The sequence below is a fragment of the Myzus persicae genome, unplaced genomic scaffold (assembly GCF_001856785.1).
Source record: "Myzus persicae strain clone G006 unplaced genomic scaffold, MPER_G0061.0, whole genome shotgun sequence".
Classification (NCBI taxonomy): domain Eukaryota; kingdom Metazoa; phylum Arthropoda; class Insecta; order Hemiptera; family Aphididae; genus Myzus; species Myzus persicae.
This window is the reverse complement of record NW_019103922.1, coordinates 158529-185308: the sequence shown is the minus strand read 5'-3', so window position 1 is coordinate 185308 and position 26780 is coordinate 158529. Positions and strand designations below refer to the sequence as shown.

Sequence of the window (26780 nt, the reverse complement as noted above, 5' to 3'; positions counted from 1 at the left end):
TTTAGCCTGAAATGGTTTTAAATATTAATGCTTTTTTGTATCTATTTAATTAAAAAACAGCATTAATATTGTCTATGTACAATCATTACATTAAACAAAATTATTCAAGTAACTTAATTTTAGGTTTTAAATATTAAATAGAAAAAAAACAATTTTTTTATTTACCTAGAAATGATAAAAAAATCTTTGGATTTTTGTGTTTACTAAATTATTATGAACAAGATATCAAGATATATATATATATAGAAACAGTTTTATTCCGATGTTTTCATAATCATAAATCAAATGCGTGTAATTCAAATCTATGTTAAGGTCAATCTAACAAACCTTTCAAAATAATCATACAAGCTTTAATTTTTTAATTTATTTTCTTCATAAATGTTAAAACTATATTGCTGATGTATTATTTTTGTCTGTGGTCATTTAATGTTGTTAATCATACATTAAGGTATACTAATAGCAGAAATAAATTATAATATTATTATAATTAATACCTATATTGTATTTAAGTACCTACGTTTTAATATTTTTATTTAATTTCCGCATTAAGAAATATTATAATTAATTTTTGTATTATTATTTATTTATTTTTTAAAATGTTAATACTAATTATTAGGTATTTCTTATTATATATATGTAACACATGCTATCATATAATATGTTAATATTATGGAAACGACTATGATTAAGTATTATAATTTATAAGTTAAATAATATTATTATATTGTATATTTCGGGCTATTCGATAATAATACATACATACATATATATATGAATGTAAATCATGTACAACTCATAGTTACCATTTCGAAACAACATTTTTAATATATATATTTATATATATTAACTTCGTAGAATTAATGCCAAACAAACCCATTATAATAATATAGGCCCAAGTGATATAATATTCTATATTTATAATACCATATATATATTATGTAATAAACTGTAAGCAAATAAACTTAATATATATAAACATAAAATGAAGTGCTGTAATATTATGACGCATTAATTATACCTATTTCGATTTTCTTAATTTAATGTATAATATACTAAAAGAGTTCCAAAGTACTTGTGGTGTTTATACTTGAAATATAGTTTTTACCTTTATTTTTAAGTCTAAATATTCGTTCATTTTTAATAACTTTTTTTACAACTCAATCAATACAACTGTACAAGAAGGTAATAGGTAGCTTAAAAAATCGAAATTTTTATGTTGCAACAAGTAAATTACTTCAAATAGATACCTGTCAAAATGTAATTATGTTTATTTATGTTTCACTTGTTTGTGTGTTTAGAACGCTGTTACCTATACGCAGTTGTCGGTTGTTACGTTGATGTACAGACTTGGCAGGTTTTTAAAAGCTATCATAAGATATTTTTTGAATTTTCTATTAGAAAATCTGTACATTTTAAACTATAAACTATAATACGTATCTACCTACCAAATTATGAAATATTTATATCACAAAATATTACTCGCGTCATAAAAAATCGGCCTGCATCAACCAATATCTGATTACTGTAATGTAACATAAAATGTAGGTATATGCAAAAAACAAGTCTTGAAGTGAACGTAATCGCATATTATGAATCCTTTATAATATTCGATCGTTAGCGCTAATCATCGTCGTCGTCCTTTGCTCGATAATCGGTTTTGCCACCCGTCTTGGACAAGAGCTTGACGTGTTCGATGACCGTGTCTCGGCTGACAGCTTTGCACATGTCGTAAACCGTGAGTGCTGTCACTGAGCACGCCGTCAGGCACTCCATCTCGACACCCGTCCGGTCGGTGCTGACGGCCGTGGCCGTTATGTGGACGCGGCCACGGCGCTCGTCTAGCCGGGCGTCCACCGTCACGGAGTCCAGTCGGATCTGGTGGCACAGCGGTATGAGCTGCCACGTGACCTTAGCCGCACATATTCCCGCCAGCCTGGCCACGGACAGCACGTCACCCTTCTTGCACGCGTCCTCTGCAATTAGCCGGGTGGCCGTCGCGTCCAACCGGACCTGAGCCACCGCCGTGGCCGTCCGCCGAGTTTCACGTTTTCCCGAAACGTCCACCATGCGCGCGTCCCCCGACCGCCTGTCCACGTGCGTCAGGCGTGGCTCGTCGTCATTGCCGCCGTGGCTACCCGTACAAAAGTGTCTAGCTTGACGGCCACCGCTGGATGCTTTACAAACGTTTCTGGCAACAAAGCCGTCACTGGTGGCCGTACGAACGTTTCTGGCGAGTCGGCCGCTGTGGGAAGCCGTACAAACGTTATTGACGAGGCGGCCTCCGCGGATCACAGTGGACACCGATTTTGTCCGATCAGCGACTGTAACACGATCATAAAATAGAAAAAAATCTTTGATTGACATGTTTTTAATTTCCTATAGATACAGCGGTGCCATGTGAGTTCAGTTAAAAAAAAATTTTAATTTGACTCAATATTCTGATCATAAAACCTAAAAAAATCTGTGTATCGGTTTTTTTATTGTAAGTTTAGAGATGGGCAATTCCCCAGAACATAATGTGGCTGGGATTCCCGGAAGCGTGTGAGAATTCACTGGAATTATGCAAATTTTGCGGGAACGAATTATGGTTTACGCATCATAATGCCAAATAATAGTGTGTTTCGTTTTAATATTAAAGTCTTTTGCTAAATTTCAACTAAAAAAATATTTCAACTGTTAAAAATATGAAAACAAAAAATTAGGCTTCAATGACAGTACTGGTAAAATTATTTGGTATAGCCTATAAGGAAGGACGAGACTGATTTTTTAACATTCAATTATAAATTATAATCATTAAAAGCATAATTTAGGGCTATAATATGTCGATGTATTCATATGAAATATAGACCAAAAAATAGATAACAATTATTATACCTAAATTTGCTTATACATTTTTGTACTTAGTAATTATCAGTACATAACACTTGGTAGATATTGATATCTGTTGAACATCAGTTAATGCTACTACTAGGTGATGTTTCAGACTGAAATTTTCAGTAATTGTATACTAATTATTAATTAATATAGTAATATAATATAATATACTTACTATAAACAATCATAATTCATAGTCGTATTAGGAATTTTCCTCACAAGGACAACAAAAAACAACCCAATTATCCGAAAAAAATAGTTTATTAGCTATAAAAAATAATTTTTATAACAAAACTAACTTAGGTAAGTAACTTAAGGTTAAAAATTATATGTTTTAAAAAATTACGATTAAATACTCTTCCTGGATTGTGACTCAAAAATGTATTTGATTATCATAATTGATGGTGGTAGTGGTGTATTTTCTTTTTTTTCTGTGGGGGACTTGGGGAGGCAACATTTTTTTAATTCTAGCATTTTATGTGTATTAATTTTAGAAAATTGTTCGTTATACTTAACGTCTTTATAAAAACATCATCTACATTGTATTATATCATAATATCAAATTACAATTTCAATGTATTTAGTTATCCTTCTTTTTTGGGGGTTCTGTCTTCTGTACCAGTCTTGACAGTACTCCTGAACCCTCTCCCCCGCAAATATGCCACTGGACGGTGGTGGTTAGATCATTTTTGATATTAAACACGGCTATTTAATTTATGCTATTATGATAAGTTTTTTTAAAAATAAACGGTGGTAAGGAAAATAAATATAAAAACATACATAACATTAATTGTAGGTACATTATAGGAAATAAGCCAATGGAGTTATGAGGATTAAAACAAGGACAATCTAAAAAAAAAACTTAGTCAACCTCATAGGTATTGGATAAATATTTTTAACCAAACATGATTGTTTTTTTTTAATCTACTTTTGACCTACTTATCTAATATAAGGTACCATGGGCGTTCATTGGGGGGGGGGCACTTGCCCCCCTGGAAAAAAATATTATGAACTTGCAGCTTAATAAATATTACCTTATTACCGAAATTTTTTATTTTGACCCCCCCTAAAATGTTACCTATGGGCTATGGGCGCCCATGTAAGGTACCGATAAGGAACGATTTGATTTTACTTTTTATTATAAGGACAAAATGCTTACGAAAAATGTGACATTATATTATTATGTATGATTTCCGATATAGGAGTATATACCTACATAATACCAAATGACCTGTATGAAACCTTTTGAGACCAACTCGTTGCAATCGTTGTAGAACCAATAATCAATAATTGATTAACCAAATAAAAATCCGGATGTAGATATATTAACAGCTGTGAAGTATTTATTTTCGAACATAACAGTTTAATATGGTGCGTAGGTCTTATAAATTAAAGCGGTGGATAATATAGTAGGCAATAGGTAATTAATTAATAGTTATTGAGGACTAAATAAAACTATTATTTAAACACAAACATTTAAGTAAAATTATGTACTTAATAATCCTATATAATATCTCTCATCCTGTTTACAAGGAGATTTAGGACACTTCTGGTAAAAACACACCTCGGTAGTATGTGAGTTAAAGGTTTTAGACCTCAAATATTTGTCTTAGTAGGCAGGTAATATACATATGATGTGATGTATGCGTTGACGGATTACTCATCCGCCGATCAAAATCATTGGACGATTCGGCATACTAGCGAGATTTTTCATTCCTAAAACATCGTTATATTCAATCATTATATTGTTAGATATCATAATATTATACTTTATGTAATATATATTTTTTGCTAAGCAGCGAATCGATTTATTGTTCACGAATACCTAGGTATACCCCAATAATAAATAAGTTTTAATAAGAAACCACTGTTGGCGAACACCTAAGTCAAAATATTCCTAGAATCTAGATAAGTGGGTATTGGTTTTGCGAAAAAAAAAACATTTACTTATTTTCATTTTAATGTTAGGTAATATAAATTATAATATATATAGATATTTATACTCCATATTTACGACTTCAAATGTCTGCTTGATGGTTTAATATTGTCACTAAATAGGTACCTATCTAGAATAGTATATAATGGTAATACAATATTGTAACGACAAAAAAATATAAAAACTATTATTTTTTAACATTTTTACGTACCTACCTACCATTTATATAGACATATTAAAGGAAAATTACAAATATTTGTAAAGAAATAGCTGTAGGTACTGTACTATAGCTATAGAATTCTACACACGTGTCAGTCGACTCTACAAAAAAATGTTCCATAAAAACATTTTATAATATGATATTAAATAATAATATTCATTATTCATTGTACCTACTATACTATACTGATATCAGCGATAAAAAAAATTCGGAATTTATTAAAAGAAATGTATCATGAATACTAATTGATACGTATTGCATTTTTGAACAATTCTGTGTTATATTTTCAGTACCTATACACAATACACCTAGGTTACATCTAACCTATAACTACTATAACTATTTTGTTGTATCTAGTGATGTCAACTATTAAGTAGGTACATACACTTCTTAGACCACTATTAGTGGCATATCTTCTGAGTTTTTCGTTTTTGAACTTCTAGATTGCAACGGTTGCAAACATATTCGCATAATGTGTATACTGTTCATCAGTTAAAAGAATGCAATAGATAAAATGTGAATCGACAAGTAAAACTGAATTATGTGCTGAATCGGTAGTTTGCGAAATCGGGCAGATGTCAACATCAGCAGAAAATAATGACTACTGTTTGCTTAACATTATCTTCTTTAACATGCATGCGGCAGGGCGGCACCGATGAATTGTGGAGTCTGTGCAAAATTCTATAATGTTGTGGCTTACATTTTTTTTTTAGAATAGGTTTAATAATATGCTGAAAATCTCAATATAGTTGGGAAATAATAAAAAAGATAATTTCAAAATTAAAAATATATTTAATATTATAACAAAGAATTTATTGTCTATTATCCCTCTATGGTATAATGCAGAATGCAGATGTTACGAAATTAACGACTAAGACATTTCATTTTTTTTTTATTTCGATATATAAATAATAAATATACATTATTGTAAAATTCTATTCTGAATAATTTGAAAGACATCTTTTATAAGAATCCCTATGGATATCCAACATCGATTTATGTATAATTTATACTAATATATAAATTCATTTTTATGGAAGAGCACATAATTATAGCAACTAACAAATAGGTAGTTAAATGGGTGGGTAATTAATATTTTTAATAAGAGTACCTAGTATGGCAAACCTATAATAATTTAACTACCATTTTACTGTTTTTTTTCCCACAACCTATGCATTTTTCTATTTTTTTTTTTTTTTTTGTCAAAATAAGGTGGAGAGTATGTAGTTTTTAAGTATATTACTAACAAAAGCTTTATCAAATAAAAACACATTTAAAAAAAATATTATTTACAAATATTATCTTGTTTTAAATGTGAGAAACGAGAAAAAAATGTATAAGGATTTGGTCAAGATTTCAAGAATACCAAACTGACAAGTTGATGTGTATCTTGTGTATGGCTAATTCGCTGTGGAATCAATAAACTATATCGTTCGTCAAAGTACCTGCCTACTTCATCGATTACTATTTGATTGACTTTTGGACTTGGCGCAGATTACACCTTTTTTTTAGTTTGTTTTCGACACAAATTAAAAATTATTATTACCCATTATTTCAGTAAGTACGAAACTGATATGTATGCTAGTTGTATACAATTTAAGTCATACTGTGTACATATAGTATTTTAAAAAAATGATCGACTAAAAATAATTTGTCTCTACACAATTGAACGTGATTAATTATCATGCAGTTATGGATAATAATATAATATGGTTTACAATTCATCACCACTGAAAATTACAGAGTTGGTAAATTGCGTTCTCACAAAAAAAAACAATAAAACATATTCATGTAAGTACCTACCTACCACATTAATTGCGTTTCAGATATTTTCGAAGCGTATGTATAAATTGCGCCTCGGAACAATTTACAAAACATGCAAAGTGTTATGAGAATATTAGTTTGAGAAGTCAGGGAAAATGATGGGAGAAGAAGAATTACAGAATTGCAAACAAAAAAAATATTTTCTCAGACTTTGTGCGGAAATTATCATACAATTTTTTACCAGTTACTTAACTACAAATTTTCGATACCACACTTTTTAAGCATAAACGACATGCACAGCAAAATCCATATTTCGCACCATACCAATATTAATACAATTTTGTTGCTAGTCCTAAGTCTGAACAATGGAAAGGAAAATATTGATTTTGCAAATAATATAAATTATTCATATGAAGAATGAAAAATAAGATGCAATTTACAGTGACCCGAAAATTACTGATCTATTTTCTACCTAACTTCTGGTGTTAACATGTAGGTACTGCATAATATAAATATTTTAATGAGTGCGATAAATTGTATAGATGTAATTTGGATTTGAATATGTTGGTGTATGAAACTAAAATAAATATTGGTTATTGGTATCTACCTATTATGTATCGTTATTTGTAAGAATAGGTATCAATATTTATCGTTATCGATATGATGATATACCTATATCGTTAAAATTACCTACGCCTGTATACGATTGCCAATAAATATTATAATAATTTGTATTATTCCTACACAAATAGATATTATTTACTTGATAGCAATAGTTACCTTTTTACTTTTTTTATGTCACTCGTTTAATATCAGAATTTTTGTCATAGGCACTATCTTCTGGCCGCGGGCTTGTTCATTTGGCAAATCAATTATGTGATTATAATTACTCAATAAAAAGTAAAAAAGGCATGACCGATATTTAAAATGCATATTGTCATTCAATTTCACGAAATATCTTACCTAGGTAATTAATTATTTAATGCAAAACAAATTTTAAAAGTTTCAATAACTACAGAAGAAACCCAAAACATCATTATTTAAGTAATAAGACATATTTTAAGACACTATAAATATGTAGGCACTTAGGTCCCAAGTATTTTTTATGTTATTAACTAACATGTTTTTGTTAATATGTGATGGATACATTTTGATATATTAGAGAAAAAATAAATGGAATTAAATTTTTTTATTTTATGTTTAAGTATTTAGAACTTGAATAATACAAGTCGGTACGGAAGTGCCTACTTAAATAAGTAACGATGTTAACTTCTGCTTTGTTTATATCTATACAAAATTTCAAATAATTAGCGAAAGTATATTTGTGTTAGGTATAACTATGTATGCCAACTAACTCACAGGGAAGTATATATTATTTTAAGACTAACAAAAAAAACTCATAGGCAAGGACTCATTTAAAAATAGCTTATTATTTACTATTTCAATTAAAATCTTCAAAAGTTTGTTAATTTCAACTAATATCAATTAATTTTGATCAATTTTTTCCTAGTTATTTAAAGAACATTTACTTTCATTTTTTTTTTATCTATTTAGAATTTAAGTTACTTAAAGCAATATATATTGTCGGCCTTTGCTTGGAAAATTGTTTCCTGGATTCATTAATATATCAAATCTTTGAATTAGGTATATTAGTATGATATAAATAAACAGCAATGGTATAGGTACTACGGAAAACACAGGACAAATTAAAATCATTCTAATTCCAATTTTCTATACATCTACTTATGAATTATGAGTTAAGATTAGGGCATGTGACATAGAGTTATAATTATATAACTACATAAGTAGATAAACCTATATGTATGCTGTGTATCTGTACATATTTTTCAGATGCCTATAAATCAACGATAATTTCGTCAACCACTATATCACAATAAATTGTGTGCATAGATTAACACAGTGAACATAAGAATGTTCCAAAATTATTTAAATTTTAAATCAAAACATTTTCGACTGTACTATGATAAATTAATTAAATATTTACTAGGTATTTAGTGACAATTTCATTTCAATAATAATTTTATGCATGCATCATCAAATATGTTATAGATACTTATACTTTGGCCAAGTGCGATTAAATCAATTTTAAAATCGGCTCCCCGCTCGTTAACGAATCCGGAGATTCTCTTACTGCTCAAACTTCCTATCCATACTGTTAATTATTTAATTTAATTTAAAACTATAAAATTACCAGCATGTTTCCGCTTTTTGTCTTTGACTGCATTTGATATGATGTCCAATAGTTCTTCATCTGAAGCTCCTTCCCGAAGTGGATCCCTAGACCAATACAATATTCAAGTAATTCAAATAGTGTTATGTTTTCCTTATCAGAGTTGTAATAATATTTACCGTACATAAAATAAACATGTACAGTTTATTATGCACCAAAAGTCCAGTGTTACTATATTATATATTTCTGCGAAACTGTGACACATCAATATGTTTAAATGTAGATTTTTCGACGAGAATTTATGAGGATTTCAACCGAAGTCTTAACGGCACACATTATACATATTTTCTTATAAATTACTACAGTTGAAAAGCCCGCATTTAATTATATTGATCAGTTACGGAGATAGTCAGGATGACACGAAACGTTGAGAACATACAGTATTAGGTTTAGGTATACAGGTGAATTTTAAAGGTATTTTTAAGTAGGTAGGTAGTAGATTACATATATGCATTTATGCATAAATTATGATGGATTCGTTCATATGATTTTTGGAAATTTAAAAATATACGGATGTACTATAAATTAAAATACCTATAGATAAGAAGAATAATTTAAGAAATATTAATTTATTTTAACAAATAAGAGTACTATTTTCAAATAGGTTGGTACCTACTTCCATATTGTTGTGGTATTTAAACACTGTCGTGTAACGTACACACGTTTTTTATTTCCAAGTAAGAAACTTTTTTCCATTCATAAATAATTATTGTTTTACTGCAGATTGTTGATGTATTAAACACGAATTCCCAACGAGTATTTGCTGAATAGTGAGTTATTGTTATTCTATAATTTATCTGTACTGATTATGAACATAATTATAACATACCTACTATAATAGTATGTTGAGTGTTATATTATTATAAATATGTATGGATTTAAACTTTGAAATCTAGGTATGGTTGTATTGTTACTTAAGACATAAAATATAAATGTTAATCGCCAATATCTAAATAATATTTGAAAGTTAAAAGGCTAATTTAATTTTTTAAACATTTTATTATTACCCTACCCAATAAATAAATTCCAAACAATCTAAACCAAACATTTTTATGATATTATACTCAGATACTCAGATAATTACGATTCTTAGCAGTTAGTATAACAAAGTAAAATAATTTGAAACTTCTCATTCAAATTTAAAACATAAATATTAATAAAACAAAATAATTCATTTGCTTAACAATCGATGTGAAATAAATGATTCTCATTAAAAAAGTTTATATCTGCGCAATAGTGTCAATTTTTAAATTCCATTAGAAGTCTAATTTATTTGAAAATATGGTTAAGTATCTATCTATTTACTATTTCAGGTATAAAAGTATAGTTCAAAACATACAAATTGGGGAGTATAGTTACAATTAAAACCTTAATCTGAACTTTATACTTAGAAAAATAAAAATAGTTTTAACAGAATTAAGTGGAACACATTTGAATAAAAATATATTATAAATAAACAGTATAATCAAACTCGTTTTTAAAAACGATTTGTGTTCAAAAGTCACCTCAAACTGATTTCGTTGTTTTGAAACAAGCATGCCTTTAGATTTCCGTCAGCCATTAATCTGAGTCGGTTACAACTATCGCAATAATCATCGGTCATGGACGATATGAAACCAATGCTGCCTGCAAATCCTGGCACTCGATACATCTATGACACATAGCGTAATTATTTACAAAAAGTTATTTTATATAGGCTGTCTAAATTATGCATATGGCATATCACATAATACTATAATATTACAGTATAGGTACCTAATAGAATGTTTAAATCATGACGCCCCCACCCCCCATACTAATTTTTAAGGCATTTAATGTAGGCAATTTTAATGAAATATTGATAAAAACTAATATTTTAAATATTTTATACATTTAAATATTAATTCAAAGTAACTATTACATTTAGTCCCTTGTCACTATGTCAGTATCGTAGCTCCTAGTTAATTAGGTTAACGAGATTATATTATAAAATTAATTGATTTTTTAACGGTTTAGCACGAAAAAGGATCCATAAAGACTACACTCATTGCTATAAGACACCAAATACACTACTCAAACGAATTTAAATTAATAATAAAAATATGTGGGTAAGTACCTTCAGGTAACCCTTGTGATTTCCAGTCTAGTGGCCTCGTTATTGAGTAGGTCACTGTAACGAATGTGTTAAATTTAAATTCAAAGATAAATCATTGTGTACAAAAAACAATTCTGAGCCAGAGACTGTCTGTCAGCCTCATCATTAAGTATAATTCACTAAACATTTGTTTAAAATTTGCTAAAATACTATTATAGTATTTTATTTTACTATTATTAGTAATAACTAATAATAATAATTATAATTGTACATAATATGTATATTATATTACATTATTAAATTTATGGTAGATACGACGCGTAGGTACAGTAGAATGATGTGAATAAAAGTTCGGGGTTAAATCGATTAAAATCAATATAAATGTGTATTATAAAATATAATAATTTATACGTAACATTTTCAAGTTCGGAATAATTGTAGAAAGACAACAAAATAACTAAAATCGTTATTCTTTGTTTCAATATCCAGTTCGTCAAAATTAACTTTGTCTATGTCTTTAACTATGTCTATAAAAAAATGTGCTTATAAATTGATAAGATTTTTGAGATATTTCATAGCACCAGTAATTATATACTAGAACAAAAAAAAAAAATAAACAATTTTTAATACATTAATAGTTTAAATTTGGATGTAATTATTTATTTTATTGTAATTCAAAAATATACGTGAGATTGAAACTATAAATTATTATATTTTGTACTCACAATGACATTTTCAAATCCAATGACTTCGGAAAAAATTAATTCAATCTAATTTAATAATAGTAAAACGTTAATATTACTAATAGAAAAATGAATTATTTTACTATCAATATAAAATATACTTGGACAGTGGGTAATACTCGTAATATAGGCTGACAGACCATCTGATTGTCTTTGCTCAGAATCGTTTTTCATATGCAATTATTTATCATTAAAATCAAATTTAGCATACACATTATTAAGTGACTTCTCAATGACTACGTATATGGTACACGGTACAATGCCTGCTGGACAGCAAAGCAGTTCAATGGTGTCTATGTATAGGACTTAACTTGGGGGGAGGGGGGGGGCAGTTTACAAATTTCTAATCGCTATCAACAGTTAATAATAATAATTACATAATTTTATTTTCAGTAATGGGTAAATGAACCCCTAAATCCCCTAAAAACCTGGAGCTGTTACCTACTTCTTCCCTTTTATTTCCCCCAATTATTTTCCATATAACTGTGGATTTTCTAATTTTTACCCCCCAAAAATCAAATAGACGCTATTTACTATGTCAGGAACCATGCTCAATGTTGAATATGGAAGTACTTTTAAAGTTCGTTTCAAAGTCTTTGTTAAAAAAAAAATAACTAGGTATATATACAAATACACATCTATGTAAAACTTACATTATATTATGTTACTTACGCTTTACTCAATACTCAGAATTAAAAAGTTTTTTAAGATTAAGAAAAACATAAAAAATTACTACTTATAAAAAAATAATAACTATTTCCATACCAACTATGAAGTCAATAATTTAAGAAATGGTACTACTCATCAAAAAATACTGTTCCCTGTGTCGGTTGTTTCTTAACTATTTGACTGTGCTTGAGTCATTATTTTTCTCGTAGAACAGTTTTTGCGAACAATTTACGGGTGTGTGGCGGTCGGCGGACGATAAAATATATTAAGCACCTAACTACCCAATGTATTATTTATTAATGTATTACGTTCTTGGATTTGGTTTTATGTTTCTATTAATTATTTATACTAAATAAAAGTTTACTTTTGAAGTTGAATTCGGTTCGTTATCACACGGTTCAAAATTTGGATGTGACTTCATGATCTCTCGGATTGCTTCTTTATAAGGTACCATTCGGTTTTCTTCCCAATCATTCATCGAAAATGGCATGAATTCGATAAACCGATAATTGATTTTTCTGTCTCTGGTCATTTCAACAAAATCACCTAATTCGTCGAAATTTACTCCTTTCATCAATACACAGTTCACCTACAGCAAAAAAAAAATCAATCGTCGAAATTTATTAATAATTGATTGAAAATTGAATCCACTTAAGTTTTCTCATTAGAATTAAAAGAAATAGCTAAGCGTTAAGATACATACATTTTTTAATATCGTTTGAATGTTTAAGAAATTGGATACCTATTCTAATGAATACAAAATAATATCATTTAATAAAAGTTATTTATATTAAAAAATATAAATCTTAGAAACTTGTAACATTTCAACATTCCATTATTGCTTAAATTATAATTTAGCCATTTTCTATACACAATAACATTTTCAAAATATTTAGACTAATTTTAAGCTATTAATTGGCTTTTGAAATTTAGAACTGTTTAAATTTCTTTTAAATTGTTTATAATACAATGTAAAATGCTATTTCAAAAACCTTGAAAAATTAATATAAAATCTCCTATAAGTTTAACTTTTATCAATTTAAAAACGTACACATTTATGATATGCATCAGTTCTTTTTTATAAACGTATGCAATTCAAATTTAAATAAAATAAAACAATTTTAGTTTAAAATTCATTAATAACTGTTAGGTTTATTATGTTGTTCATATGTATGTAAAATTAAATAACTAATATTTCCTTTTATTAGGCCTATTACGCAAACGCACAAACGACCCTGAGGACAGGTTTCTCGTATTTAGAAATCAAAATTAAATCGTAAAAATATGAAATTGATATTTGAAATAGAAAACGATAACCAAAATTTAATTAAAAACCATAAAATTATAAAATCAATACATATATTATTTTTAATTTAAATCAGAAAAGATATCGACTATTAAAATTGAAATAAAAATAAACATTTCCTTTTTTAATTTTAAGCTTTAGATTATTCTTTCCCGTCCCCTCTTAAATATTATGTCTCCAATTAATATTATAAATTATATAGAAAAATAAAATAATATATGCCGTGGTTTTGGTTAAAATTAGTTCAACATACATCGTATTACTAATATAAAAATAAATGATAAAATATGTATTCTTAGTTAGAGAATTGACATCCTTTCTATTTCTAAAACGTCCTAGTATCTAAAATAAAAATTTAATAAAAAAATATTAATGTAAATATTAATCATTTACGATGCTTTATACATTTATCGTCTCTCATACATCTTCTTAACACCCTTGACATTATTACCGGAATAATTATAATAATCATTATTCATTCAATAATCATACAGTAAAACCAGTTCAGGTTAGGTTAGGTTACAATAGTTAGGTACACAATAGTTCAGTAACTACAGTAACACTGAAATCATATATATTAACAAATCTATAGTATTTTTTTTAACGAAACATTCCCTGAATGAAATGGAACCTGTTCTACATGGAAATTAAAATATTTTATTTAAGCATTATATTAATAATATAACTTGGACGAGTTTATAAAGTACCCGTATTAAAATACATCATTTCATACTACAAATTACAATACGTTTTGTCATCTTGGTGTCATATTGTTGGGCATGCTTTGTGTATGCAGCGTTAAATCTAATATAATTTACAATACATAATAATATGACGTCTAGAATAAAAAAAAATGCTTACGTTTAAATGAAAAAAAAGGAAAAATTAGTGGACGGTACCCAACACATTATGTTTATCTGGTCCTACGCAAGAAGAATATGGAAATTTTTAATTTTTTCAGAAGATAAAAGTATGAAATAAAACCGAAATCCGATAACGTCTATATGAAAAAACTGTATAATAAATTGAGATGTGAAAATATTGTAAATGCAAAGTCACGGATTTACCTACAAAATTATATAAAATAACTGAACAACTTAACTATTTAAAATGGAATTCAAGGCACTTGACGGCTGGCTAAAGACTTTTAAGACTCGGCACAATATTATTTGACATCAAATTAGCGGCGTATTGGACAGTGTGGTAGACGCTGTAGACGGCACGAGACATGAGCAAAATAAACATGGAATCAATAACTTATTGAAATTCGAAGGTCATGTACCTAAAATCTGTGTCGACGACCTCTGCAAATAACGGTTCAATTATTGTTTCACCAAGTTGAATGCGCTATTAGGCAAATGTAAAAATTTAAAGGCAGCGTAAAGGCGCATAGAGGCAGGGCTACAGTATATACCAGAGGGGCCCAGTTAATTGGGAAACCGGCCTAATAAGACGTTACATGTGAAATCAAATACGATTTTTTGGAAATTTATAAACGCACTTTATGAAATATTAACGTATGATCAACAAAGTAGTACTATTATGGAAAAAAATATTTTCATTAAATTAAGAATGCAAAAAAATATCGTATGATATTTAAAGAATGAACTGCAACATTTACGAAATAGCTGGCTTCAAATTATTTTTGAATCACAACAAATAGGAAAAAAAAATACAAATAACGCCAAGTTTTTCAGAATTTGTAAAATAAATAAAAAAAAAAGAAAAATATTTTGTGACGAAAACAAAGATACAGAAATTATTATGTCAAAATTAAATCGTTTTCAATTAAAGTAAAAAAAATTAAAAAATTGGCTTCAATACACACACACACACACACACACACACAAACATTCCCTTTTATCAGTACACAAGATTAGTAAATACTTATAAAATACACATTCAAAGTTATATTTTAAATATATAGTATGATACTATGATCTATGGACATATAGATTATATATTATAGTTCTCCGGTAAAAAGTAGTATAAAAAGCCATTATTTGATGTCGAGAGTCTGCATATATGGTCGAACCTCCTGAAGAATGGTTCAGTGTGAAAAGTGAATTAGAAAAACACATTTTTTGTGCATTTATTTTTGTCAGCAGTACGAAAATGAAAATGTTTAGGTAGTTTGAACTATTTGTATTAGGTATATATATTATAACCAGAAATGCATTCAAATTTTCTAAATTTATAACTAAGTGTTAAATATGATATTCGTATTGTCACCCCTCTAGTTTTCCCGAAGTGACGATGTGCAAAAAGAGTGCTGTGCGAATTTAGTTTTTGAAAAAATAGTATACTTACTGCCGAATTATAGTTTTAGTTGTATACATTATATAATAATAGGTACTTTTTGTATAATCTAGTTTAATACGAGCTAGAAAATCAGAACCACAATATCTTTATACTTAGGAACATTAAAACACAGTTTCTGTGTAGGTACCGATTTGGTGCGCCTCGGGTGATCAAAAAATATCAGGCCGTTAGGGGTTAAACAAGACTCAATTTTATGCATAATATACAATATAGCTTAGGTACCTTTACTGGACTGAATCCCAATTGCAATGCCAAATCGATGCCTGCCAAAACTCTTTTCAACAATCGACCGTCTCTTCTAGTGATGTTTCCATACGTATTTTGTTGCAAAGAATCTAAACTAACGTTTAGTGCGTTCAACCCAGCTCGTTGGAGGTCCACCAAATGTTTGGTTAGAGTCAAACCATTCGTGGTCATCGCAATCGTTTTGAGTTTTTTGATACTTCTGAGTGATTCTAATTGAGAATACCGATTTTAATTATCGCAGGTACGTTAAGTTTACAATGTCTGATAATAGAAGTTTTAAAAAATCCACGAAAAGTCATCACTTTAAAGTTTAGACAAAAACGGTGCCTACACATAGTTAGGTCTAAGGTTTGTTAATTGTGGCCAACCCAGAACCTGACATTTATGTTTATTTGAAAAGTTATATTTTCTAAACCATTAAGTTTATTAAGATATAGTAAAATGTCCTGTTTTTAACAGTAATCGTTTTTAAGTGCCAAGTGGTATATATTATGTTTTTTATATACGGAGTCTTAACAAAATAATAAAATACAGTTTTGATAAGTTTCAATTAACATTTTAAATAAATTTACCAGTGGCCTCATATATATTAGTTCAACTAATTAATCTTAGTTTTTAGAGTTGGAAAGAGAAATATTTTTATTTTCAAAACTTCTATTTAAAGAGCTCAAATATAAAATTGAGTTTTATCAACGTTATAAGCTTACCAACTATATGAATGATATCCTTTTTCACTGTAGGTTCTCCACCTGTAATTCGAATTTTATCAACCCCTTGGTTGGCAAATAATGATACTAAACGGACTATTTCGTCATTTGAAAGCAACTTCGACTGTTCTGACAGCTTTGCACCTTTAAGTGGCATACAATATTCACCTGGACACATTTTGTTTTAGTTGCATTGCAATTTAAAAGTTATACAACCATTTGAATAAAATTATTAAAAGTATTTATATTTTTGTACCTACTTGTCCTACATAATATTATTCATATTTATTTTTAGAATACAAAATTAATGGTTTGTACAGTAATCACGTATTTAATTACTAAATATATGGTTGTTTATGTTTACTTACATCTAAGATTACAACGTTCAGTCAGCGACACTCGAAGATAATTATGTTTTCTCCCAAATGTGTCCGTCAAAACTTCATTAACCAATGATTTCTAAAAAATATGTTATTCGTTTATTAGATTTTGAATAAATTAGTAATGTATTAAGTCTATTATAATTTAAACTGAAATCTATTCACACAAGGAACATTTATTTTGAGAAAAAACTGTATTGTCTAACCAGTCTCCATGTACAATCTACAATAATTGCTACACAAATTTCAATATTTTTACGTTTAATGTTGTTTAGAGAACAAATTAAACCTTTCTCGCCGAACAATTTTGACTTTTTATATAAACCATTAGTTTTGATTTATTTTTTACATTTTTTATTAGTTTTTTAATAATATATTTAAAATTAGGTACTTGCATTTTACTCAAATTTAAATAGTGTCAGATGACTCTGAGAAGTACCTTGTTCTAACTAAAAAATATAAAAAATATATTTATATTATATTAGTACATCGATTATTGGTCAATATTGTCCAATGAGTCTCCATAGTAAACATAATTTAAATCACATTTACAATATAATGAAATAAAATGTGTTTCTAATTATGCTAAAGCATTAACCAATCACCCAAGTTTAAAAACGAAGAGGTTTATTTCTACCATAGGCATAATACTTTTTATGATCTGGTAATAATATGTTTTTTGTCTTAAATTGTTTAACTTTTCATAAATTATAAATTATAATATAAGATACTGCATTACTGATTATATAATTTTTTAAATAAATGTGAAAAACCAGTCAGCCAAGTAGGTAGATAGGGACGGAAGGTATATATATAAAAAATAATAATAAATATGCAATAAAATGTTGTCGACCATTAAGATCGTATACGTTATATTATACTCTCTATTATTATTTATTACGCAACAGATAATTCATTATATACTTTAATCATCTAAACATAAAACAGTACATAATTATTGTGTTATGTATACATCTTTGATGTCGTCCTATTCTCCCAAAATAGAAATCTATTATGCTAATGCAATGATATCTATGTGAATAAGCTGTATACGCAGGCTGAGACAAAGCTGATAACAAACTCGGGACTCAAGTTTGTCTGAGTGTTTGAACTTAAAAGTCAATTTTTCATCAAGTAGTGTTTTTTTGTAACTGATAAGAAATACTCTTATCTAAAACTCTAAAAAATACGGATTATTCATGATCTTATGACAACACTTAGGGAAGTAGGAAGGTACCTATATGTTTTTGTCATACAAACATAGGTATTATCTATACAGAGTAAGTGTACGAGTACAATAATGCCACTTGCTAAAAACAGTTAGGTATGGTAGACTGCATATTACACGTACCAAATTATTTATCGCCTGCAGAAGCCACGTGTAGTACATAAAAAAACAGTTAGGCATTGGTTATTACTTATCACTATTGTTCGAAAAAAATTTTGCCGTTAAACATACACACGTTATATACCTATATTACTTAAAAGTTAAATTACTCCGATTTTTTTTTCTCTTATACTTACATAAATTACAATTTACAACACGCTGCCCTCTGGCTAAATATTTTAAACATTAAACCGATTTTAAGCATGATATTATATATTGTTGAATGTTGTATGCACGCCATACGTTTTTATGTAGGCACCGACCCAGTAATAACATTGTATGACTATAAAAAAATAACATAATATTAGGTACCTACCTACCAATCCGAATACTTACTTTTGTCGAAATCGATTTGACCGACCACTTGTTATTACAAATCCCACGCAGCATCATCGTGTAAAATGTACTGACAATATTTAGTAACTGTATAGCACACGTCTAGAGAGTTCAAAGTGCTGGGCAATACTGCACAACCGGTTACCATTAAGATATATTGAATTCTGGTAACTTGACATATGAACTTCGGTGCAGTGCTTATCGCACAAACAACTACTAATATGGTTTCTATTTACTTTAGGATCAGTTTGTTTTTAACTGTTTACTATACTTTATTCGAAACACACAGTCGTATAATTATTGTATTTACTTACTCTTATACACACAAGTATTTTATGTTATATGTCTAGTCGTCTGAGGACGACAGAGGATCAGAGTACCTCCACGTTACTGTAGTGTACTTACTTAATGATGTGTATATTTTTGAATAATTGGTTGAAAACTATAAGATATAATATCAATTACCTAGCGAATAGATTGATAAATAAGAACCCATCGAATTAATCATTTTAATGTTTGACGACGGAGTACAAATAAAGTCATTTTTAAATGCCGAATTATACTTATTCAAACGCTATTGGCAACATTGAAACTGCAGTTAGTAATTCGTTCAGTATATATATTTTAAAATTACATTGGTCGACGTACAATGCACTAAGTTATGTCAAATATACAAAGAAACAGATTTCGCATATGGCTTTTACCAACATTATCTATTAAATTAATTTTGTTCATAAATTATATATTTTTCTTCATAATATTATTCATTTAGAAATACCATTGTGCAATGATAAAGTTGCCTATGGGTAGACACCAACAGGCTACAATTCAGTAAATATACAAAATACACCTATTACTTTCTGGACTATACGTTTAGAATTTCCAACCTTCGACAAACTGTTGACCACCAGCATAAAGCACTCTGAAGAGCCAATGTGAAAATATTGGTTTTAAAAGATATCATAATAAGTAAACATAATATATTATTCATATGCTTAATCTGTTGGTGATATTATTTAATGTTTCAAAGGTTTGTTTCCATGGTTGGTTCACCACAATTGTAAAACGCAAATCGATGATGGAAGAACACTGTTCGGAAAAATTACACCTCAGCAAAAACAAATAAATAACATAGGTAAATAATATGTTGATAATAAGTAAATATATATTGGTAGGTGGTACTAACTACTAATGGTACCTATTTATATGCTACATTTACTTTCGTATACCAGTGAGACTAAGATTCAGTAAAATAATATAGTTTATATTAAAATTATATTATTGTTATAAATAGGTAAGTAATACAGTGAAACTTTCATTTTCTGTTTTACGAAATATTCTTGAGACCATAACCAAATTAGGACCAAAATGTACTCATTGAATTTGACGAATTTCTCTAGATAATATTTTTGTTGTTTATTGAGACTTTCAAGTTTCACTGTGTAATATGTAGTGGTACCCGTATGGTACCTTAGGTAAGGTACTGCACTGGGATGTTTAGATGTCAAGACAAGACTTTTAATATTATTGTTATTACGAAGTATTTTATAAACACGTATATCTGGTCCAAAGGCCCCCATATTACCAATCTGTTTTAATATTTGTACTGCATATAATATCGATGGTTAAAGGCTAACCTGTCATAAGTGACATAATCCGCAAAAACATAATTTTACAGAAGACACTTAAACATGATATTTATTATTTACTAACATAATCGTTTTTAATCTAATTGGTAGGTAATTTTTTGTTCTTTGAATCTGTGATAATTTTAGTATACTTAAATAATTGGGCTGTCGATTATTATTAACATCATGAAAATGATCTTTATTCACAACCTAGTGGAGGATTACACTAGTTGACCACATACTAATTAAAGAATTACGACAACATTTTTAATTATTGTGATATGTATGCCATTATTGGTCTCTGCGTTTATGATATCATACAATTATAACATTTTCAAACTATTTTGTTTACTATTTAATAGCGTTCGTCATCTGTTTAATTAATATGCACTCAGTATTATGTTCAACACGCAGACACGGACATCACATCAAACGGGCGTACCTAACAATAATGGTGTATCGTTTATGATAATGATATGAAGTGGAAAATGTTATCACTTATTAATACAACATTATTATTATTAGTGATACCGCATTAAGCCTCAACAATCCTTCATTGTTTTGCACTTTTGTGTATAGAACTTACGCGGCGTTATAATAATATGAAGTTTTCGTTATTTACAACTGCACAAGCGCCGACAGTAAAGTCGGATGAAAAACGCTATAAATAAAACTTTTTTTTTCGTAATGATCTTTTTATATTGAAACGTTTTAAATTGGGATATTAACAAAACGTTTAGGTTTGATGGAAATTAAATGAAAAATAATATTATTTCATCATAACATTTAAATGTGATTTGAGTATTTCGATGCTTCGTCAGGTTTATGATGCATGTTTTACTAAATTTCTCATCATTTTATTGCTGTCTTACGAAGTTCAAATTATGGAAAAATAGAATAATTATATGATAAAAATCGAATTGTGAGTTGCGACACTTGGTTTAAACACAAAAAGTATAATATGTAATTTTTACTACTTATATTATACATGTAAGCATAAGTATGTATACTGAACTAAGTCAGGTTACTACTTTTATACAAACCATACAAATTATACATATAGTTGTTACTAAATACCGAGTAATTTTAATACTGAATATATTTTAACAACAATGAATGTTTAAACATCTCCGTTTTAAAATGTACATGTAGGTGTTCCAAATCTTTGTTGATTTTATTTTATGTATTCCGTTTCAAACCGCGTGTACAATATCATATTCTGTGTAGTTCAAAAAAAAAAAATGTTCCACTTTACGATGGACTATCAATCGTTTATGTTATCCGCATTATCAAATCCAACTAAATTATAAGTATCTAAGCTCAAATTCTGAAGTCACAGAGCGTTATAAATTTAATACCAACTACCTACATATTAACTCAATTGTAATAGCTTATATCCATACGATAAAAAAATAAATATATTTATTGTCAAAATAACAAAATACTTGACTTTGCAAAAGTATTTATTTGTTTATTCAATATTTCAATTATTAATATTTACCTACTATAATTCTTATATATACATAGGTACCTACTATGTGTCCAGGTATATTAGTACAGAAGAATTAGGTAGGTATGTTCTTTAATGCGTATCGTTACGTGTGATAAATATACAACGAATTAGAAACATTAAATTTATTTTTGATTTCGATTAAATTATCCAGCGGCGTATAGTCACATAAACGTATCTGTGAGTCTAGCCGCCCAAACACAAGCAAGATCAGCTGGATTAGCCAAGGAGCTTAAGTTTTTCAATTCAAAATTAATTTTTTTCCCCTGTTTTAGTATTTAATATAACAAGGAATAACTGAGATTTATACACAAAACTAGTTTTCGCAAAGATCAATTTTGTTTTTCGGTGTAACTATAAGGAAAATTATTGTAGATACACGAGATTTTGAGTGTAACACTGGCATTTTCTACTTTCCTAGATACCAAAACATTTTCAAAATATTTTGATATCTTTTTAAAAATGTATCGTTGATAAAAAATGTTTACTTGGTCAAAAAAATTGAAAATGTAATATAAGGTTCCTCATGAGTGTTATTTTGGTAGAAATTAAAAACATTTCGAGCTTAAATCAACAATAATTTTAGCGAGCGTCTGACAAAAAACTCATCAAAATCACGAAAAATCGCAAGTTATTTTGATTTTGAAATTCAAGAATAATTGTTTATAATAAATTGATTTAATTTACACACACCGAATTATCTCCTAATGCGACGTTACACGGAGGTTAGATATAGGCACCGTGCATTGATAAATAGTATCTGGGTATCTATTGAAATAATTGCATTTCATAAACTTCATGAACCCAACTAAAGATAATAAATTAACTATTGTTTTTATACCTAATGAATTTATAAATATTACAATAATATGGATATTGATATATCTTGCAACGAAATGCACATTTCATCACGTATTTTCCGTCTGCAATTTTACACTAAAATACATCGACAATGTAGTAGATTATATGAGTGGTATACGAGTTACATTGGTCTCATATTTTTTTACCTCGGCACATGCATTAGGTGTATCGAACATGTCCACTCGAGACAAGCATCGCCGTTGAAGATTAAATTTCCCGTTGTTTGTATTTACAAAATGATAGAATTATTTAAATACTTAAATATTTTATCTTAGCGCCCGATCATTGTGGTTTACTGTAACTTGCATTTATGCGTAAACGTAGTTATGTTGAATGTCAGCAATTTGCCAATTTACATAGATAATTTTCATGCAAAAATATTATATACATATTTTTCAGATATTTATTAAAACTCTTAAGTCATCAAGCTATTAATTGCAATGATAAGCAATAACATAAAAGTAGGCATTTTAAGTTTTATCAGATTTATGGTAGGTATTTCGATTTTTTCACAAAAGTACATTCTTATATTAAACAGTCATGACCGATAAGTGATATTAAGTAATAAAGCAAAATATAAAGATATATGCAAAAGGTGTGTTCTTATATAATACATTTCTACTGTATCTGTTTTATCCTTTGATAGGTACTTATAGTACCTATTCTTCCGTGTTTGATATATTTTCTTTAATGAATACCCCTTGTTCAGTCAATATACCTACCTATTTACTTAATATTAACAAAAACAGATTTAATTTTTACTTAGAATTACTCAGTTAGATGTTTCAATTATAAGGTAAAAATATATAAACGAGTTTAACGATGATCACAATATACCCATTGCTCGTGAATCGTTATGATTAGCATAATCAGAGGCCGTTTTTAATATTTATCAATACGATCCTTAGAAAAAAATAGATGGATAGGTATGTTACAAAAAAAACTACCATCTGAACAAACTTCTTTTAAAAGACCCTTTCTGACACATAATTATAAATAAACACGTTCTTGGAAGGAGCGTGCGTCGAAAAGATAAATAACTTTAAAAACATTTTATCAATACATGTCTGAATAATAGCAGAATCGTGTTTGTTTAATTATATATACATTTTCAAAATAGGTATTTATCGGATTTCGTCTCATATTCACATGCATTATAATGCCTACTATTATCAGACTTACGAGTACAATACAAATTAGAAGGATAATAATATATACAGGTATAACATACAATACCTGCATCGAGAATTTTATGTTTTAGAGCTTAGGCTTTGAGTGGTACGAGGAAAATATTATCGATACAAGAATAACCTGGTTTTAAACACATTTCAACAACAATACATTATTTGTAGATGTATTACATCCTTTATATAGTAGGTAACAATATTTTCGATTTATGATGTTAAAAATGCGTTGATTTCGAAATATTTTATTCAAAATAAAAAGTTTAAAAGTAATTAAACCAAAAAAGCGCAGTCGAATCCAGGATTAAACCCGGGGTAATCGCCGGGCTGTTGGGGGTTGCATATGCTGTATAATAGATCTCGAATGTGTACTTCGTCAATCGTCATTATAACATATTGTGCGTAGGTCGTTGTAGTCTACAACAATGTTAAATTTGAATTCGATGATAAATCATTGCAAACAAAAAACGATTCTATACGGACACTGTGGGCAGCCTCTATTTCTAAGGACGACATATTTTTATGGTTAATTTATATTGCTATAAATTAATGATTTATTTTTCTGTTAGTTACTACGGGGGTTCAACTAATTTTTGCCAAAAACATCTCATATGATGTATTATTAATTATTACAATATTAAAATATTATACCATATATTATTGGTACTAAATTATTAACCATAAACCGACGCACGAAGAAAGCTTAAAAATTTAATTTTTTTTTCACATTCATAAACACAAAACTGTATTTATTTCATTATAAATTGAAATACATAATTCAATTATTATCATTGATTTTATTAAGTTTGTATAACCACTGGTACTTATTGGAATACGGAATATATAAATTAATATATTTCTTTAATTTAATTTGAAAAAGGGTTAATTTTCTAAATATTAGGTGCATGACTTGTATCAATTCTATTAATCTGCGCATAAACATTAGAGAATAATACTTTATATTTTCGTAAAACATGATGATAAAAACACTTGATAATAATCTATGTTATCTATAAATTAAATTATAAGTAGTTATTTTAGTGGTTTTTTTAAAATATTAGTTAATAAAAATATATCAGTTACATAAAAATGTAATAAAAAGAAGGTAAAATGCTTTTATTACAACGAGCTGTTAAAAATAGTACTAAACTCCTATTGGGTTGTCCCAAAAATAATGTTCTCAAGAAATCGCATAAAAAGTGTCCATAGTCTGAAATCCCTTTTAAATATCTTTTTGTTAATATGTTTACGTCGTTAGATTTAATTTTTCGTGTGAGCTGATTCAACAAGATTATAAAAAAATATATAAAACCCAATGGTTGTAATTGTGACAGATAATATTATCATGATGGTATTATCATAACTATATGAACATTATAGTCAGCAATGGGGCAATACAATATAGTATGTCGTTTGCTAATATTTTTTCGACTAGGAAAAAATCAACTTGATTTATCAAGTGAAAAAAAAACTTAAAAAGTAGAAAATGCATTTCAAATGTCTATATAAATAACATAAAAAGAGCCAAAATAATTTGAAAATTATATCAAAAATGCTATAATAATTATTTGGTGATAATGTCAACATCGATTCTCCACGGTTGTATATTTTTTAATTGCGAGTTCCGACAAAATCGATTTTGTCACAATCTGGTTTGTCGTAGTTAAATTACCATATTAGTTTTACATGTATTTTTTTTCATTTTTTTTTTTTTTTTTGTCAGATACAATCCTCAAAATTAAAGTTTAAAGAATTTTTACTTCTACTCAAGGTAAAGTCCGAGTATCAGACACACACACAGACGCCATTGTAGAACCAACACATTCATCACTTCAATTCGAATTCAAAATTAAATTCACAGGTTTGTTGTTTATATATTACTTATAAGAAATAGTATTTTTCCTAGTAGGTAGTACCTATATATACATTTAAATTTTAGTATCACAAATCCCTTAATCACTATAAAACAAGCCTACTAACAGGTGTAGTAAAATACTAAACACTTACGACTTTTAGTTGCATTGAATTAAACATAAAATCTAAATTTCTCTTATCTATTAGATGTGTGTATTTAAAAAATTATTATTCAATATTTATTTCAGTCAATACATTACAACGAACAATTCGATAAAAGTATTTTATACGATAAAGTTAATAATTGTGATCTGGACTATTTAAATGTATATAGTTTAATACCAAAATATGTAGATAAACATACTCGTAGAATATTGATGTGTACCCATGTACATTGTACATAATATACATTACCTATGGGTATAGGTTTGAACAAACATTAATGTAATTTTTTTTAAATTGTAGACAATATTAAAATTGATTACTCATTTTATTTTTACCAGAAAGACTCATCAATAATTATTATGA

General features: G+C 28.1%; 1 protein-coding gene and 1 long non-coding RNA gene across 3 annotated transcripts; one reads left to right on the top strand and one right to left on the bottom strand.

Moving 5' to 3' along the window:
• Window positions 1–682: 682 nt before the first annotated feature.
• LOC111036361 (GTP 3',8-cyclase, mitochondrial) lies at window positions 683–19384 on the bottom strand. 2 transcript variants are annotated; one of them, XM_022318368.1, is made up of 9 exons: window positions 19216–19382; window positions 19017–19162; window positions 17481–17571; window positions 17113–17280; window positions 16382–16614; window positions 12896–13120; window positions 10551–10696; window positions 9007–9092; window positions 683–2321 (listed from the first exon to the last, which is right to left on the bottom strand). In XM_022318368.1, exons 4-9 carry the CDS (start codon window positions 17267–17269, stop codon window positions 1621–1623), a joined length of 1548 nt encoding a protein of 515 aa, XP_022174060.1. In that variant the 5' UTR covers window positions 17270–17280; window positions 17481–17571; window positions 19017–19162; window positions 19216–19382; the 3' UTR covers window positions 683–1620. The 2 variants fall into 2 exon arrangements, with proteins under 2 accessions (XP_022174060.1, XP_022174059.1); XM_022318367.1 differs by lacking the exon at window positions 19017–19162 and having other exon boundaries at window positions 19216–19384.
• A 486-nt stretch (window positions 19385–19870) lies between these two features.
• On the top strand, window positions 19871–26381 carry LOC111036387. Its single transcript, XR_002604761.1, has 3 exons — window positions 19871–20184; window positions 20246–20350; window positions 26122–26381. It is a non-coding gene; the product is annotated as an uncharacterized LOC111036387 (long non-coding RNA).
• Window positions 26382–26780: the final 399 nt, after the last annotated feature.